This window comes from Botryllus schlosseri, chromosome 12, assembly GCF_051294905.1.
Source record: "Botryllus schlosseri isolate E-star chromosome 12, Bs_hap1, whole genome shotgun sequence".
Taxonomy (NCBI): Eukaryota; Metazoa; Chordata; class Ascidiacea; order Stolidobranchia; family Styelidae; genus Botryllus; species Botryllus schlosseri.
In genome coordinates this window covers 2,370,778-2,385,728 of record NC_137247.1, presented here as the reverse complement: position 1 = coordinate 2,385,728, position 14,951 = coordinate 2,370,778, and the positions used below count along the sequence as shown (strand labels likewise).

The window sequence follows — 14,951 nt, the reverse complement described above, 5'->3', positions numbered from 1 at the left end:
CTAGTAGAGAATAAGAAAGAACACCGTATATTAACAATCGTATCACAAAATATGACTTCACCAGCATGAAACTTCAAATGAAAGAGCGTTCAGTGCACTATTCCTAGGTGGTACACGAACTCCTTCTGTTGACAGAGTTTCGGTTGGTGTATTTTGATAAAAGTGGACTCCAAGGCACACAAGTGGAAGTGTGAACGGCCCCTCCCAATAACCCGAAATTTGTCGTCTCGGTAATTATTCGCACAAATCTGATTATCCAACAGATGTTTTCCGATTGCAGAATTAATGGCCTTCGATCGGTCAGCATCAAGCTTGAGTGGATGAATTAAGGGCAGACTTGGACAACTAGAAAATTTTCAGCTTTTCTGAATTAGATTAGAATTAGAATTAGAGCTCCACAGTTTTTTTCAAACTAGATTAGAATTAGAATTAGAGCTACACAGCTTTTTTCAAATTAGATTAGAATTAGAATTAGAGCTACTAAGCTTTTTCAAGATTAGATTAGAATTAGAATTAGAGCTACTTAGTTCGCAGAAACTTGGAAATTGAATGAAATTGTATATGGGAAATTAATACAGGAAAATGCAGTTCACATCAAATCACAGTACGTGGTGCGAAAGGCCGTAAGGCGATAAGCGCCACATATTTTTGTTTAACAAACAACAACAACACGTTCGTCAAGAATAGAAAAAGCCTATGTCACATTTCATAGCTCTGAGAAAATTCAATTTAAAGATTCTTCATATTCATTATGGAAAGATCTCAAAGCCTTTTCTGTTATTAGTTCTTTGATCCTTCTCCTTGTCAATCAACTTACTCTGGGAACAAATGTCCATTTTCAAATCAATTGGCATGTCGGGGTTTTCCTCCCCGAATGTACATAGGCCGTGATTAATTCTCATTAATATACTGGGACAAAGGCCCATTCGACTCAATATTGGGACATAGGCCCATGTGTCAATCCTTTTCAATCCATCTTTTTAGACATTATGATGCCGTATTTTGTGAACAATGACAGTTAACTACTGAAACAAACGTATTTTCGCATTTTTCAACCACAAGTGTTGTAGACAACAGGTACCGATTCCATTAGAATGTCGCAGTTTTGATAGGTCTTGAAATTGAAGCAAGTTCAGCAACCACCGTTTTTGTTTTATACAAACTTGAAACTGGGAAACGACTAAAATATAGTTAATAACATACATCCTGATTCCATTTACAATATGTGGTGAAGACATTTTACCTATTCCTAATAAATCTCCTCACTGTTTCACCTCAAATGAATCACTCTTCAAGAAGCTGTATCCGTTGTGGCTGCATAAGAGTCTTTGAATGGACTTAAGTTAGCTTGTAATTACTTTTCATGTCATGTTTTATCCTGTTGCCTTCTGCTTTCTGTTTGCTATGCTTACTATGAGAGTGGAGTATGATAGATTCCTATTGTACGGGGGTGGAAGTCTTCTTATAGCTTCTTTTTCAATCAAAGAAACTATAGCGCAACCGGCATTAATACTGATAGCTGGTGTTTTGAAGGTTCATTTTTCCTGGAATGATTTTAACTGCTCAGATCAATGCGAGTAGTGTGTTCCTAACCCTAGCAAGATTGCTCTTTCTGTAACTAAAAAATTAGATAGCGTTCATTGTTCCACATGAGCTGAAATAAAAATTTCAATTGTCCGCCACAATGCTTCAACAATAAAATGGGCCTATGTCCAATTACTTACTTCAAGCAAGGTGATGGAAAAGGCCTATGTCCAAGAATCTTGGACATAGGCCCCTTCTATTCTCAAATGTAATCAAAAGCATTTGGCCTATGTCACATCAAGTCGAGGAACAGGCCCAATATATGAGAAGGTCTCATTGCCATCTACTAGAAAAAGAAAAAAATAATGAAATTATGATTAATGGACATAGGCCTTTTCTATTCTGGGCGAACGAACAGTGCATTCCCATAACCATGAGAATGGTTAACTTCTGTACACCAAGCTTGGATCGATTTTTACTATACTTTAATAAAGTATTACTTCTTTTATAGTAACGGTGGGCATCGCCCATGTTATAGTCAGAATGGCGATGTACTAACGTAAAGTTTTAGAAACTAGAATGTTGTTCGCAGACTACAAGCTACTCTAGCAGGCTATTTATCGTCATAATATCTACTATGATTATACGGTGTAAGTAAGGCGATGGCGGCTTGGCACTGGATTTCCCTGCGCAAGATGGATATTCTTTTTAACTCACTGCAATAGTGCAATATGCGTCGGACAAAGATGCATTTTAAGGAAAACAAAAATTAGATTAGAACTAGAATTAGAGAATACGGACATTTCACAAATTAGATTAGAATTAGAACTAGAGCATAAGGACATTTCACAAATTAGATTAGAATTAGAATTAGAGCATGGAAGCATTTCCCAAATTAGATTAGAATTAGATTACTGGCATTTCGCTCTAATTTAGTGAAATTAGACAACTAGAATTATCTAGTTGTCCAAGTCTGATTAAGGGTGAGCTTTTCACCGAGCTTGATGCACGTGTTCTGATAAATCTAGGACATGCTGGTTTATGCGTTCCTGCAGACGCTTTGACGTTCTTCCCACGTAGCCACAATCACAGTGGCCCTTATATTCAAACACTACATTACTTTGCTGAAGTGCAGGAAGCTTCCGATTTGTGCGAATAATTACCGAGACGACAAATTTCGGGTTATTGGGAGGGGCCGTTCACACTTCCACTTGTGTGCCTTGGAGTCGACTTTTTTCAAAATACACCAACCGAAACTGTGTCAACAGAAGGAGTTCGTGTACCACCTAGGAACAGTCAGTGTTGGGATCAAGTCACTACCTTCGAGTCACGAGTCATCTCGAGTCATTGCACATTTTGACTCGAGTCAAGTCAAGTCAATCGATTTTCAAAGGTGACTCGAGTCAAGTCAAGTCACTCGTTTTTTGGAGGTGACTCGAGTCAAGTCGAGACAAGTCAAGTCAAGTCACGAGTCAAGTCACGATTCGAGTCAAATTGAATTTTCGAAGTGTATGTGATGACCCAACTGTGTGACTGTGTGCTAATTGTGTGAAGGATAGATTAATTGACCATTTATCTTGAATCAAATGACGATTATAAAGTTAACTATTCATTCAAAAAGGTGTTTTATCGCTCACGCACACGTAGAACTGATAATAAAATACGTGAGTAACGTGAGCTACATGCTACAGTCTGATTTTATCAGCCAAAATAAAGGATCGAATACGAAGCCTCGAGAAGTTGAACAAATTGATATGGTACAATAGGCACTACCGACCTACACCTCTGTGAGAATATAAAGACACAAACTATATTCGTTCGATTTAAATCATACAAGAGTGTTGGTAAAGGTGAGCACTGCGCAATGTAAGCACTAAGCTGCCTTAGAAACAGAAATACGATGCGATTAGATAAATCTACTGCTACTACGACAATGTAGGTGTGATGGTTTCGTAAGCGGTCAATTTATTTGTGATGTAATAATGGATGATCAGTGAAACTTATAATGATTGAAGACTGGTTGCTCTCGCAAGTGACACCGGCGTGTCACTGACAACCAAAACATACATAATATAGGGTGATTTAATCTACACCGTTTACTTAATGACTTGAAATTGACTCGTGAATTTTGCTCCGAGTCACGAGTCAATCTGCATTTCTGAGGCGTCGAGTCAAGTCAAGTCAAGTAATTTTTGCAAAGTGACTCGAGTCAAGTCAAGTCATACGAAAAAGGTGACTCGAGTCTGACTCGAGTCAAGTCATGACTCGAGTCATCCCAACACTGGGAACAGTGCACTGAATGCTCTCTCATTCGAAGTTTCATGCTGGTGACGTGATATTTTGTGATACGATTGTTGATATACAATGTTCTTTCTTATTCACTACTAGTTGCTGACGATTACCCCTGACGAGTGTCAGCCGAAAATATTCGGGTTCATTCCAATATGAATATACTATTCAATTGAACATTCGTGACGTCATGGCTTTAAAAAACACGTTTTAAACAAGGGGCTTGTTTTAAACATGTTTGTTTTAAATTAATTTTTGTTTTAAATGCAACCCTAATTATACCACAAATCAAATGAATTGTACCGTGTCCCTTGTTTTCCGATATGACGGTGTACAACAATATTGTAAAATATGCTTGTTATAACGTGCAACCTCGTGATATTTGTGACCGTTTCCAAAACAATTGAACAAGCAATTCCGCTAGCCGCGAATCTGAAATCTGGCAACCGCAGTTACGTTTTAACGGTGAACTGTCAGAAAGCTTTGGGCTCTCAATCAATGGACTGTTGGCCGTTGGCACGCCTGCAATGGGCAATGGGTGACTTAATACTACCATGTCTGCAATGCCACAATATTCGACAGTGATATTTTCCGCTTCCTGGTTTCAGAGCTGCTTGATGTAAGGACTAAATTAAAGCAATCGGCCAGGAACTACCGTGCTTTAGAAACTGGTTAGTCGGCGATCCTTTCATTTTGCGAATGTTTACTTCACTTCCACAAGACCTGCAGGGGTATACAACAACAGATTGTTAGCGAAGCGATACCATTTATATAGGCCTACAAATAGATAGGGCGGGAGAGTCGTAAGTCGGAGTCGGGGCATAATTGGCCACTTATATAGGAGTTGTATTTTCGATTTGTTGGAGTCAGACTTGCAAAATTCTATTTGAAGTTGTAGTTGACACGATTGATGAATAGTCAGCACTCATATGGACAGAAATATTTTCCAAACTCGCAATAGCATAGTTATCTCCCCGTGTGGCTTGTAACGGGATTCGGAGTCAAAATAGGAGTCGAAATTTCGATATTATAAGAGTTAGGAACAGGAGACGAGTGCCTACTTCAAAACTGATTGAGTGGTAATTCCTAATTACATGGAGTCGTGAGTAGGATTCTGAGTCACATGGGAAGTTGTGCGGCACGAAATCTTTGCGTAAGACATCAAATTATAAGTTAACTTTTACTACACTATAGCTTATAAAGTGACTAGCGTAATTGGGTTTCACGGGTATGTACTTATTTCAATATACATAGAGATGGCATTATAATTTTACAGGTCTGGATTCTCTTGATGAAGTCGGTGTCATGCAAACGCTCTTTGTTGTCGGAGTAGGATTGTATTAAATTTACCCGCCTCCTATTCCAACCAAATATTCTCAAATGTGATTAAAAAGTCCCGCTGCAGCTACAGAAGTTATGAATTTCTTTTGAGAGCACAATTTTTTAAATTTCAAAAGTAGGTTGATTCACCTGATAATAATAATACTAATTAAACACTATGTTTTTCTGAGTAGATTTACACGAATGTAGTAGTTGGAGCTCTGTGAAGAAAATTAGGATTCGGAGCCGGAGTCTGTGTGTCCAAGGTTGTCAGAGTCGGTATATTGAAAATGCCTGAAGTCGCTGTTAAAATGAAGCGACGAAAATTTCTTAAAGTCAGGATTAGTGATTAGAATTAGTAGTCTTCTAGAGCAGTGACTCACGGTCTCCTTGAAGAAAATTTCCAAACTCGCGGATGGCAATTGTCTTAAAATTGACGCTAACTAATAGGTTTTGAAAATTCACGCATCCATCAGCAATGTGCGGCCTTATAAAGGCTAGTGACCAACACGGTGAAATTGAAAACTAATATAGTAAACGTCGTTGGGCGGTAATTTAATTTCTTTCAATAATAATTTCGACGAAATTCAGGCAAATTTAACGACGAAATTCGCACTTGCTATCATCGGATGCGGTCACTTAGCGAAGTGCAATTTCTTCGTTTAAGCCAGTAACATTATTTCCGTTTCAGATCGGAACGCTGTGAAAAGTGATATCCTGTCTCTGAATACAAGCAACAAAGTGCTATCAACACGTAACTATGACTCATAATTTCATTATAGCCCGGAAAAATGCTACGGAAAAGATACGCCTGCTATTACAGGACTTTTCATAAAAATATATTTTATGTAGCCTACATTATTGATGAATTCAAGCTGAACTCCATTAACAAATGAGTCAAATGATTGGAAACTAGATTTAAAGAGTACAGAATTTCGTACTACAATGGAAGTAGAACAATTACGTGAAATAGGTCAAGTCATGCTATCCCGAAGAATGATTTCCCATCAAAGATTCGTTTCTTACATGCATAGTTATATCATTTAACGTTAAGTTTCTGAGGTGTTGGATTACCTTTATGTAATAATGCTCCATCGTTTTATATGTTTCAAGAGATTGATGCAATGGCAAGGAGAATAAATACCTTGGAAACTCACAATACAAAATTATCGGCAGGTAACGACAAAACCTTTTTCTACTTTTCCAAGACGCCATGTTCACAAGAAAATAACGATTCTATATATTGTTTCCGCTGTCAGACTTAGACGGTGCAGAAGACTGGATGGAAGAAGCAGAGGATAGATATACAAGACTTAATGAAGGTACCCGCATGTTCAGGCTAGGCCCGAATACAAATAGTACTTAATCAGTCCCCTATATGTCGTTCTTGGGCCCCCTTGTATACGAATGGTCTTGTCACCACTACCAGAAAGCGAAGGTTTTAATCGTATGAAAACTCAGTATGCAATTGTCTAGAAGCACTGTGCGCAAATTTCTTTTCAAATTCACGACTGGATTTTGTCAATAACTTCTTTCGTGATACGCAAGATTCCAATTGGCAGTTCGTCACGGGGTGAAACATTTGTTCTGCGGGTGGCGTTTGTAATGCACGGCTGCCATTGCAATGAAAGCATTATTTGTTATTCGGCCATTTAGGCGCCTGCGAACAACGGAGCATAAGCATACATATATCGAAGATTTCAGCCAACATACGGCGGTCATTTTCGCCCAAGTTTTTCTCGCCGCCGATCCTTTTGGCAGCACACCTCAGGGAGTAGTGTGTTGGCCGAAACATCATATGTCTTGACGTGTCGTGGCACGGTAATGGCCGGAGGAAATACCTATTTCTATAAACTATTTCTACTTCTTTGTTGGGGGTTGGGGGAGGGAGGGTGGAATATTAATAGCAAGATATCTAGCTTAGAAGAAGATGTTCAATCTGATTAAATCACTCAAACTATCGACCATAGTTTATGTTGATTTCAGTAGGGATACCATATGTTCCCTTTTAGAAGGATGTCCTCCTTTTTCAATAAATGTAAAATGTCCTCCGAGGACGCCCAAATGTCCTCTCTAGCTTTGAGTTTTAGGCGACGACACAGCGAAGACTAAAAAAGGTCTACCCAATACAAACTACATAGGAAAAACCGTTTTTTAGGGAATTGTTGCGAATGTTGACAAAAAGGCAACTCACAGTTATCCGTATAAATTCCCCGTTTGATGTCTGTTATTGAAACTTGAAAAAAGTGTCCTTATTACCTTCCACACGTAACCCTATTTGTATTTCTCACGATGCTCCGACATTCAAACGCATCGTGTCATTTAGAATTACAGGCCTTGAAGAGACAGACTTCTGGAGTTCAAGGTATTCAACGGTCTTCGTCGACGTGGTCATCGTTTCGTAGTGAGTGTTTTGAGATTTCCATCACGACATTCAATACATGATTTTTGATTGCGCATTTATCAGAGCTAGTACACTAAAAACAGAAAATGATTCGACTTGTACTCGAGCCATTGCGCATGAATTTACCAAGTCATACTACTCGACACATTTTAAATTAGTTTTTCAAGTATCGTATATCAGGACCGATAGTTGAGAAATAGGCCGAGAAACTGAAAGATCTTAATTGCACTGCCAAAAGTGGTATATAGGGCCACTTTCCCGGATTCCGACACGCCGTGTACTGCAAGGTACAATACCTCAAATACAAAGCGTCCTAATCTGGACAGCTATCGGCTTACATTGGTAATAAACCCGCACACCACGCCAAGGTTTGAGCCAGGCGCTGGATTAGGCCATATCTATTATTGCATGGTTGCAAGGATAGACTACATCAAAACTAAATACCTCGACCGCAAGCAGAGACTTGATGATTATCGCGATATGGGATTTTTCTAACAAATGCAGAGATTTGATGATTGATCCATCTGTGTGTAATCATATTCTTGCATTTATTCGCTATAATCATAGAAAAAAAGCGCCTAGACCAAGAGGGGGCCCTTCGACCGGGGGGGGGGGGGGTATTTCGCAAATATATTGACCTCAAACGACGTGATTAGAGCTGCGCTCTCATAGGACATCGACTATATTAATTTATTTATGTTCTCAGTGCACACCTTTACGAATCTATTGTATGAATTAAATCGACATAACTTTCTGACTTGACTCGACTTTAGTTGACTTGCCTTGTGTCACGTCTAAATATCGCGTGGCTTAACCTGACCTGAGTCAGAATATGCAATTACTCGAAGGTAGTGACTTGATTCTAACACTGTTCCAGCGTTCGATCCGTGTGCTCCTAATCCATGTGAGAACGAAGGGGTATGCCGTGATACCGACACCGATTTAGGTTACGCATGTGCTTGCCGAGCTGAATTCTACGGGGATCGATGTGAAAAAGGTGGAGAATATTACATTTTTATCTAATTGGTAACAAAGTAGACAAGCTCATCCTCGCGTGGCGGTCAACATGTTCGCATTATTAATGACAGCGCACTTTCTCTAGAACAGTGGTTCTGAGCCTGGGGGCGGGGGGGGGGGGGGGGGGGGGGGGGGGGGTCGTGAAAGCATCTGAAGGGGGCACGAAGAAGCGGTCAGCTGAAAAAAATTTCGCGATTTACCTCCATTTCACGCGTATTGCACTATATATAGACCGAATTTCATATTTTTTAATTCTTTCATATACAGTCATAACCTTCCATGCCACCAGACAATCTGTTTGGGTTGCTAGCATCCCGAGTGGATGTTGTGATATTATGACGATAAGGGGAGGGGGGGGGAGGGCGAAATTTGTCACTATCATAAAGGGGGGGGGGGTGTCTAAAAGGGTGGACTGCTCTAGAACTAGATCATTTTCTATATTATATTAGGATTAGAATTATACCTACACATTTTTTCTTCAAATTGGATTAAAATTAGAATTAATGAATTCGCAAAAACTTGGAAATTGAATTAGATCCCGAATTTGTATGAAATATACAAGAAAGATCATGTTAATTTCATATCAGACCAGAGTCCATTCTCATATTCATGAGAATGGGAAATGCCTGTACACCAAGCTTAACTTAACTCGTTTCGCACGATACAGTTCTCCTATAACAATAGCAGGAAAACAGAAATAAAATTAGAATTAAAATTATGCATATAAATATTGCACAAATTAAAATAAAATTAGATTACCGGCCTATCGCTCTAGAGCAGGGGTGTCAAACTTACGTTGACTTCGTGGGCCGGGTTCAAATCTTCAAATCACTCGCGGGCCGGACCAGTCTATTTATTCTACGTTACCTCAAAATCCATGTCCGTGTTGTCCACTTGAATACTAAATTATCCAGCTTACAAATCAAAAGGTTCTATTCTATCAACACCTATATTCGCAAACAAGGGAATAAGCAAAATGTCGATGATTGGTCGGTTGGATAAAGTTATACAAATTTCTAAAACAGCAACTTTAACAACGATATACGTTGGCATATTGCAAGGATATCCAGATATATAGTTGTAGATATCCCTGGCATATTGCTATGATTGCCTGTTTTAGTCGTAATCTGGCGATAGTAGTGTGCATTCGTTGTGGGGAATAGACGATATTTAACTGTAAACGACGACGTTCGGGTAAATATTATTACATCGCAATTCGGTTTTTCTAGAAGTCGAAGAGCTCTTAAGTCATAAGCGAAAAGGAGGTGCGACCACGGATATTTTAAATATATTTTGGTGTACCAATTTTGTTCTCTATGTAACCTGCATATACCGGCGGTTTCTAACAGGCGTGTTCACTCCTGCGAATAACTACGTTTGGGTGCATTTTTCCACAAGACTCTGAGCTCAGAGTGCACTTTTCATTCATCATTCATCATCATTGGTTTATTAGCAATTTTATCAGTTCAATACACCACAAAAAATGCGATACAATAAAAAGAAAGGAAGATGTCGAAGCGACTAGGAGTTGTCTATGGAATCGGACACCCACCTTGGCCTAGGGCTAGGCGATGTAAAGAGGAGGCATGCACACTGAATGAAAGTAAAGAAGATAGTATAGAAAAAAGAAGCGACAAGAAATAGGGCGGCATGTCATGGGAAGCGAGATCGATAGGTCAGTCGTGGTCCGGTAATCTTGAGGATGGATTGTATTTATTTATTTATTTTTTCCTTCTCGGAATTCGGTATCAATGGCAGCGACTTATTACTGATGGTCATGACGGTGACACCGTAACACCACTGTCGGATGGTTAATGTGACGTACGACCATATACTCAACATTTTCACTCTTGAGGGATTATTTAATGGCAGTATTTCGTACTAAAAATCTCAGCATTTGTCAGAAATGTGCTGGACAATACAGCCCTTTTTCAGAATCGCCCAATAAATTTTGTCAAACGACCATTTGCAAGACGGATTTAGGGATATACAGAACTTCTGCTACAGGACCATATATCGAGACGAGAATTAGTGTACCGTCTATATGCCGTTACGTCATTTTTCTCCAGTGCCCCATTAGCGTCCCAGCACCCCCATATCGCCCTCGAGTGTTTCCGCCCCTTCAAAATTCAAATCGCCCTTTGGTGGGCGCTTGTTCCAAGGTTAAGAGCCACTGCATTATAGGAATGTGGTCAGTAATAAAGCACTTTCGGAGTGATCAAGTATGTACCTTTTGCCTACTTGCCCTACTTACTAATGAGAACTCAATGAATGGCTGATCTTGCCACCAGAAGTCACCTCAAGGCGGTTAGGACTTATGAATTTACGATATCTTGCTGATCCAAATTCAATGCCGAGTTCTTTTTGTCGCAGAATATCACCCGTGCGATCGCCGTCCGTGTCAAAATGGCGGGTTGTGCCGGCGGTCTGGCCAGTCTTACACCTGCTCTTGCGATGTGCGATACGCCAGCAGAAACTGCGAGTTTCGTGAGTGTAATAGAGAACTATCACCAAATCCGTGCCAATCAGTTTTATTATTGCCTACTGAGATCTATTTTTGTTCATGGTACCGACCGGTTTTATGGTGGTGATGTGTTTGTTTAAGACCCATATCCGTGGATAGCTAACGTTATAGAATTTGCTATCGCATATAGAAGGCTTTCTGTATATTCTAAAACTAAATAGCTATACCTCTCAGTTCAGTTCACTCTATTATTATTAATGGATAGGCGGGAGTCACTGTTCGTATTATTATATTCTTTATTCATAGTAAAACTGGTTTGCTGATAACTGGTATTATTATTATGAATATTGTTATTAATATCATTGTCGTTATTAAAGAGATGGATATTATTATTATTATTGGTAAAACTGAAAGAAGTTAGAGATAGTGACGCTTTTCAGAATAAAGCCTTTAGCGTCAACAGGACTCGGAGTGTTTTTTCAATCAAGCATTCAGTTGTTGGCATATATTTAGGCTTACCATACTCATCACTTCCGCTCAGGGCTCAAAATAACGTTTTTACTCCACTTTGCCGGGTGGATGACTGAAAAAAAAAAAGTCATCTTTTCGCTCAGAGCTAAAATCACCGTTTTTCACTCCGAAATACCTGCCGGAGCTTCACTTCAGTACTAATATGCGGCATATTACTCGCAATTTGCTCTAAATCTGCCTAAATTTTCAAAAAAGAGGACAAAATCTCAAAAAAGAGGACAAAAGGGCGTCCTCCGAGGACACTTTCAAAAAAGTCAAAAAAGAGGACAAATCCTCTTAAAAGAGGACGTATGGTAAGCCTACATATATTGTGCTAGAAAACCTGGTTGGAAATAGCGTTCGATTATTTTAGGCTGAGTGGAACGCTAATGCAGTGTTGTAAAGTCCCTTTCCTCAGCATAAAAATGCACTTTGGATTTAGGGACACGGTGTGTACTCAACTATTGTAAAAATGGTGGTCGCTGTCGAATCGATTCCAGCACTGGATTGATCTGTGATTGTCGGGATGGGTATTCGGGAGATCGATGTGAGGTGTTCAGTACTTGTAAGTATCCTGTGTCGATTTCGTGTCATCTTGGTATGTAGTCAACAACAGGAGCAGAACCGTTTTGAAGTTATACGTGCGAATTGAAAAGTGTAGGCCTAAATGATACCCGTGGCGTATAGCATGAAGTTGCTGTCCAGCTATAGGCCTACCATAATTTCAACAGCCCTTTACGTATCTTTACGTAATTTATCGCTGTGTTACATTCTTGATAGTTGTAGACAAATGTCCGGGCCTTATAACCGCAAAATTTGAAGTATATTTTGGGTACACGACCACTATCGGCTCTGAAGACTATGTCATATCGAGCCTCCCGTCTACCTTGCATGTCGCATTTCACTGTTACATTTTTGTAGTGATATGTTGATATGTAATGTATACGAATAAAGATTCTCTCTCTCTCTCTCTCTCTATCATTGCAGCTGTTTATGCTTCTGTTGTAGGTCAAACTACAGATTACTAACCTATGGATTCTACTGCTGAGTCGGCTCAATGAAGCATAATTGGTAGTGTTATAGATCGGGCCCCGAACGCTAAAATTTGGTTAAACTGGTCTTAATTGAAAGCTAGTGTCGCATTGATTCCGAAAGTACAAATAAAAATCTTGTCAGGAAATAGCCGTATAAATCTGAATACCGGCTATGTTCCGGACAATCGGAGCGCAACCACCATAGTATTGGTTAATTGCGTCGAGCGATTATTCGTACGAAGGCCGATGTGCCAATGTGTTCAGCGCAGTTTGCGAATAATTAGTCAATGAAATCATGATACCGGAAAGTTGAAAAATAGGTAGCATTGGCATTCATTTTTCAAACTTTTCTAAAATGCTGTCACGGTCTAGAGCAGTGGTTCTCAACCTTTTTGACTTCGCGGACCCCTTTGGACCGTCACGGACCCTCGCGGACCCCCTCAAGTTTTAGTTCAATTTTAGCTCTTTTATGGTGCAACCTTCATCTGTTATGTGTAAATATGAACTGGAGGCTTGTGATTAACAGCAAAATAAACGATTTTTCTTGAAAATAACATCATACTATTTATGTAGAAATTGGTAGACTTTCAATATTTCGAAGTTAATTTTGCTGCTATATTTATTGAAGTACGTGGTTGTGTCTTGGAAATCCGCGTCTTCGTTTTGATATGAAGGAGGAGTGCCGAAAACCAGTTCCGCAAATATAGATCGAGGCTAATTCAATATTAACGCATAACGCTTCCGAAGATATTTTTGGTGTGATCACAACATTTATGGCACCAAAATGAGGAAACATATATTTTATGAACATATCCCGCCCAACATCTAGCGCAGGGACGGGCAACATACGGACCTCGGGCCAGATTCATCCCGCGACGGCATTTTGATCGGCCCGCAGAGAGTTTCTACCGTCAAAGTGAAATCCTAATCTAGAAGTATAGTCAAATTTTATTCGCCAAAGAATGGAACCAAGTTTTCCAACCTTAAAAAGACTGTTATGAAACGACTTGTTCTGTTCGGGTTTACATATATATTTACGAGGAAACATTTTCGACCATGAACAATTGAACATTAACAAGACAAGGCTGCATACCAATATAACTGGTGATATGAATTTCAGGGTTGGAGCGTAATGCTGTGATAGCAACGAAACACTCCTTGTTCATAAAAAAACAACCTTTTCGATAGGGCTTCCGCAATAAGAATGTGCCAAATCTGATTTATAGCCGAGCTTTAAGAGCAGGTATATCATTGTCGGATTTATGACGAGTGTCAACCGACAACAGTCGGGTTCATTTCAATATGAATATACTATTCAATTGTATATTGAAGTTCTGTACCTCCAAGAAACTGTTCAAATAGTGGTTATGTATATCACAGGATAAAATGGATTTCGCGTGGCGAGGTTTCAATCCCGCATTGGGACAAATTAGGGAAACACTTCGGTAATTTTCATTTCAAACGACTGTTCACTAATTTGATGAGACTGACAACTTCAAATCGAGAAGGTTTCGCAGACATTACGGCGTCACCCTGATTGACGTTACTATCTCCATATTTTTATTTTTTCACAGATCCTAACAAAACGTCTCTAAACAGCAATATTTTTTATCACCGGGTTATTGGAAAATTGGCAATGAAGCTGAATTTCCACACTGCGATAGTTCATGTCAGACGATTATTATGATGATATAAGTCATGAGGTTTTAGCAGTTGTGGTGTGAAACTGCCGCATGCTTTCTCAAATTAAAAAATAAAATAAAAATTAGGCTATCAACCATTTTAAAAATTTAGTGGCCTCGCGGACCCCCTGAAATTGCTTCGCGAGCCCCTAGGGGTACGCGGACCCCCGGTTGTAAACCGCTGGTCTAGAGAATGTTGAGAAGCCCTGATGTATCGCACTGTACACTTGAGCGGATAAAAATACCAGAACCGCTGATTATGATTATGAATATAAATCATCACCTTTTCGCGACGTTGTCTTGCATTTTATCTGCACATAAATTCAGTTACAGAAAACTTAGGATTATCCTCAATATCTCACCCGTGCGATCCTAATCCGTGTGGTAATGGAGGAGAGTGTACGATCTCGAGTAGAGGATATTACTGTAGCTGTCCGCGGGGATTCACAGGAGTTCATTGCTTCGAACGTACAGGTAAGAAGCACGCTAATTCTTCGCTTTTCGCCTGGGATGAAAGCTAGAGCAACAAAACTTCGGTAATTTCAGTAGCCTTTCACGTCGGATGATTTCCCATATACGGTGATGTTTTCATTTGAATGGTACCTATTGGAAAACTATATGAATGTAGAAATATTGTAGCTCTCCTCCTGTTTTTCATATCTTTTTCGATGTCATTGATGTACGAATATTACTAAATCTTTGTTTTC

General features: G+C 39.5%; 1 protein-coding gene across 3 annotated transcripts in view; it reads left to right on the top strand.

Annotated features, from left to right (window-relative positions):
• LOC145451517 (uncharacterized) overlaps positions 1–14,951 on the top strand; it is a 30,289-nt gene that overhangs the window by 13,904 nt on the left and 1,434 nt on the right. The window contains exons 7-15 of one of the 3 annotated variants that reach the window (XM_080329728.1): positions 4,422–4,484; positions 5,825–5,887; positions 6,247–6,309; positions 6,393–6,455; positions 7,460–7,537; positions 8,415–8,534; positions 10,928–11,041; positions 11,971–12,093; positions 14,572–14,718. In XM_080329728.1, the coding sequence (XP_080185854.1) occupies positions 4,422–4,484; positions 5,825–5,887; positions 6,247–6,309; positions 6,393–6,455; positions 7,460–7,537; positions 8,415–8,534; positions 10,928–11,041; positions 11,971–12,093; positions 14,572–14,718 (834 nt within the window). The remainder of the gene's footprint in view (positions 1–4,421; positions 4,485–5,824; positions 5,888–6,246; positions 6,310–6,392; positions 6,456–7,459; positions 7,538–8,414; positions 8,535–10,927; positions 11,042–11,970; positions 12,094–14,571; positions 14,719–14,951) is intronic. The other 2 variants (XM_080329729.1, XM_080329730.1) reach the window with 2 other exon arrangements.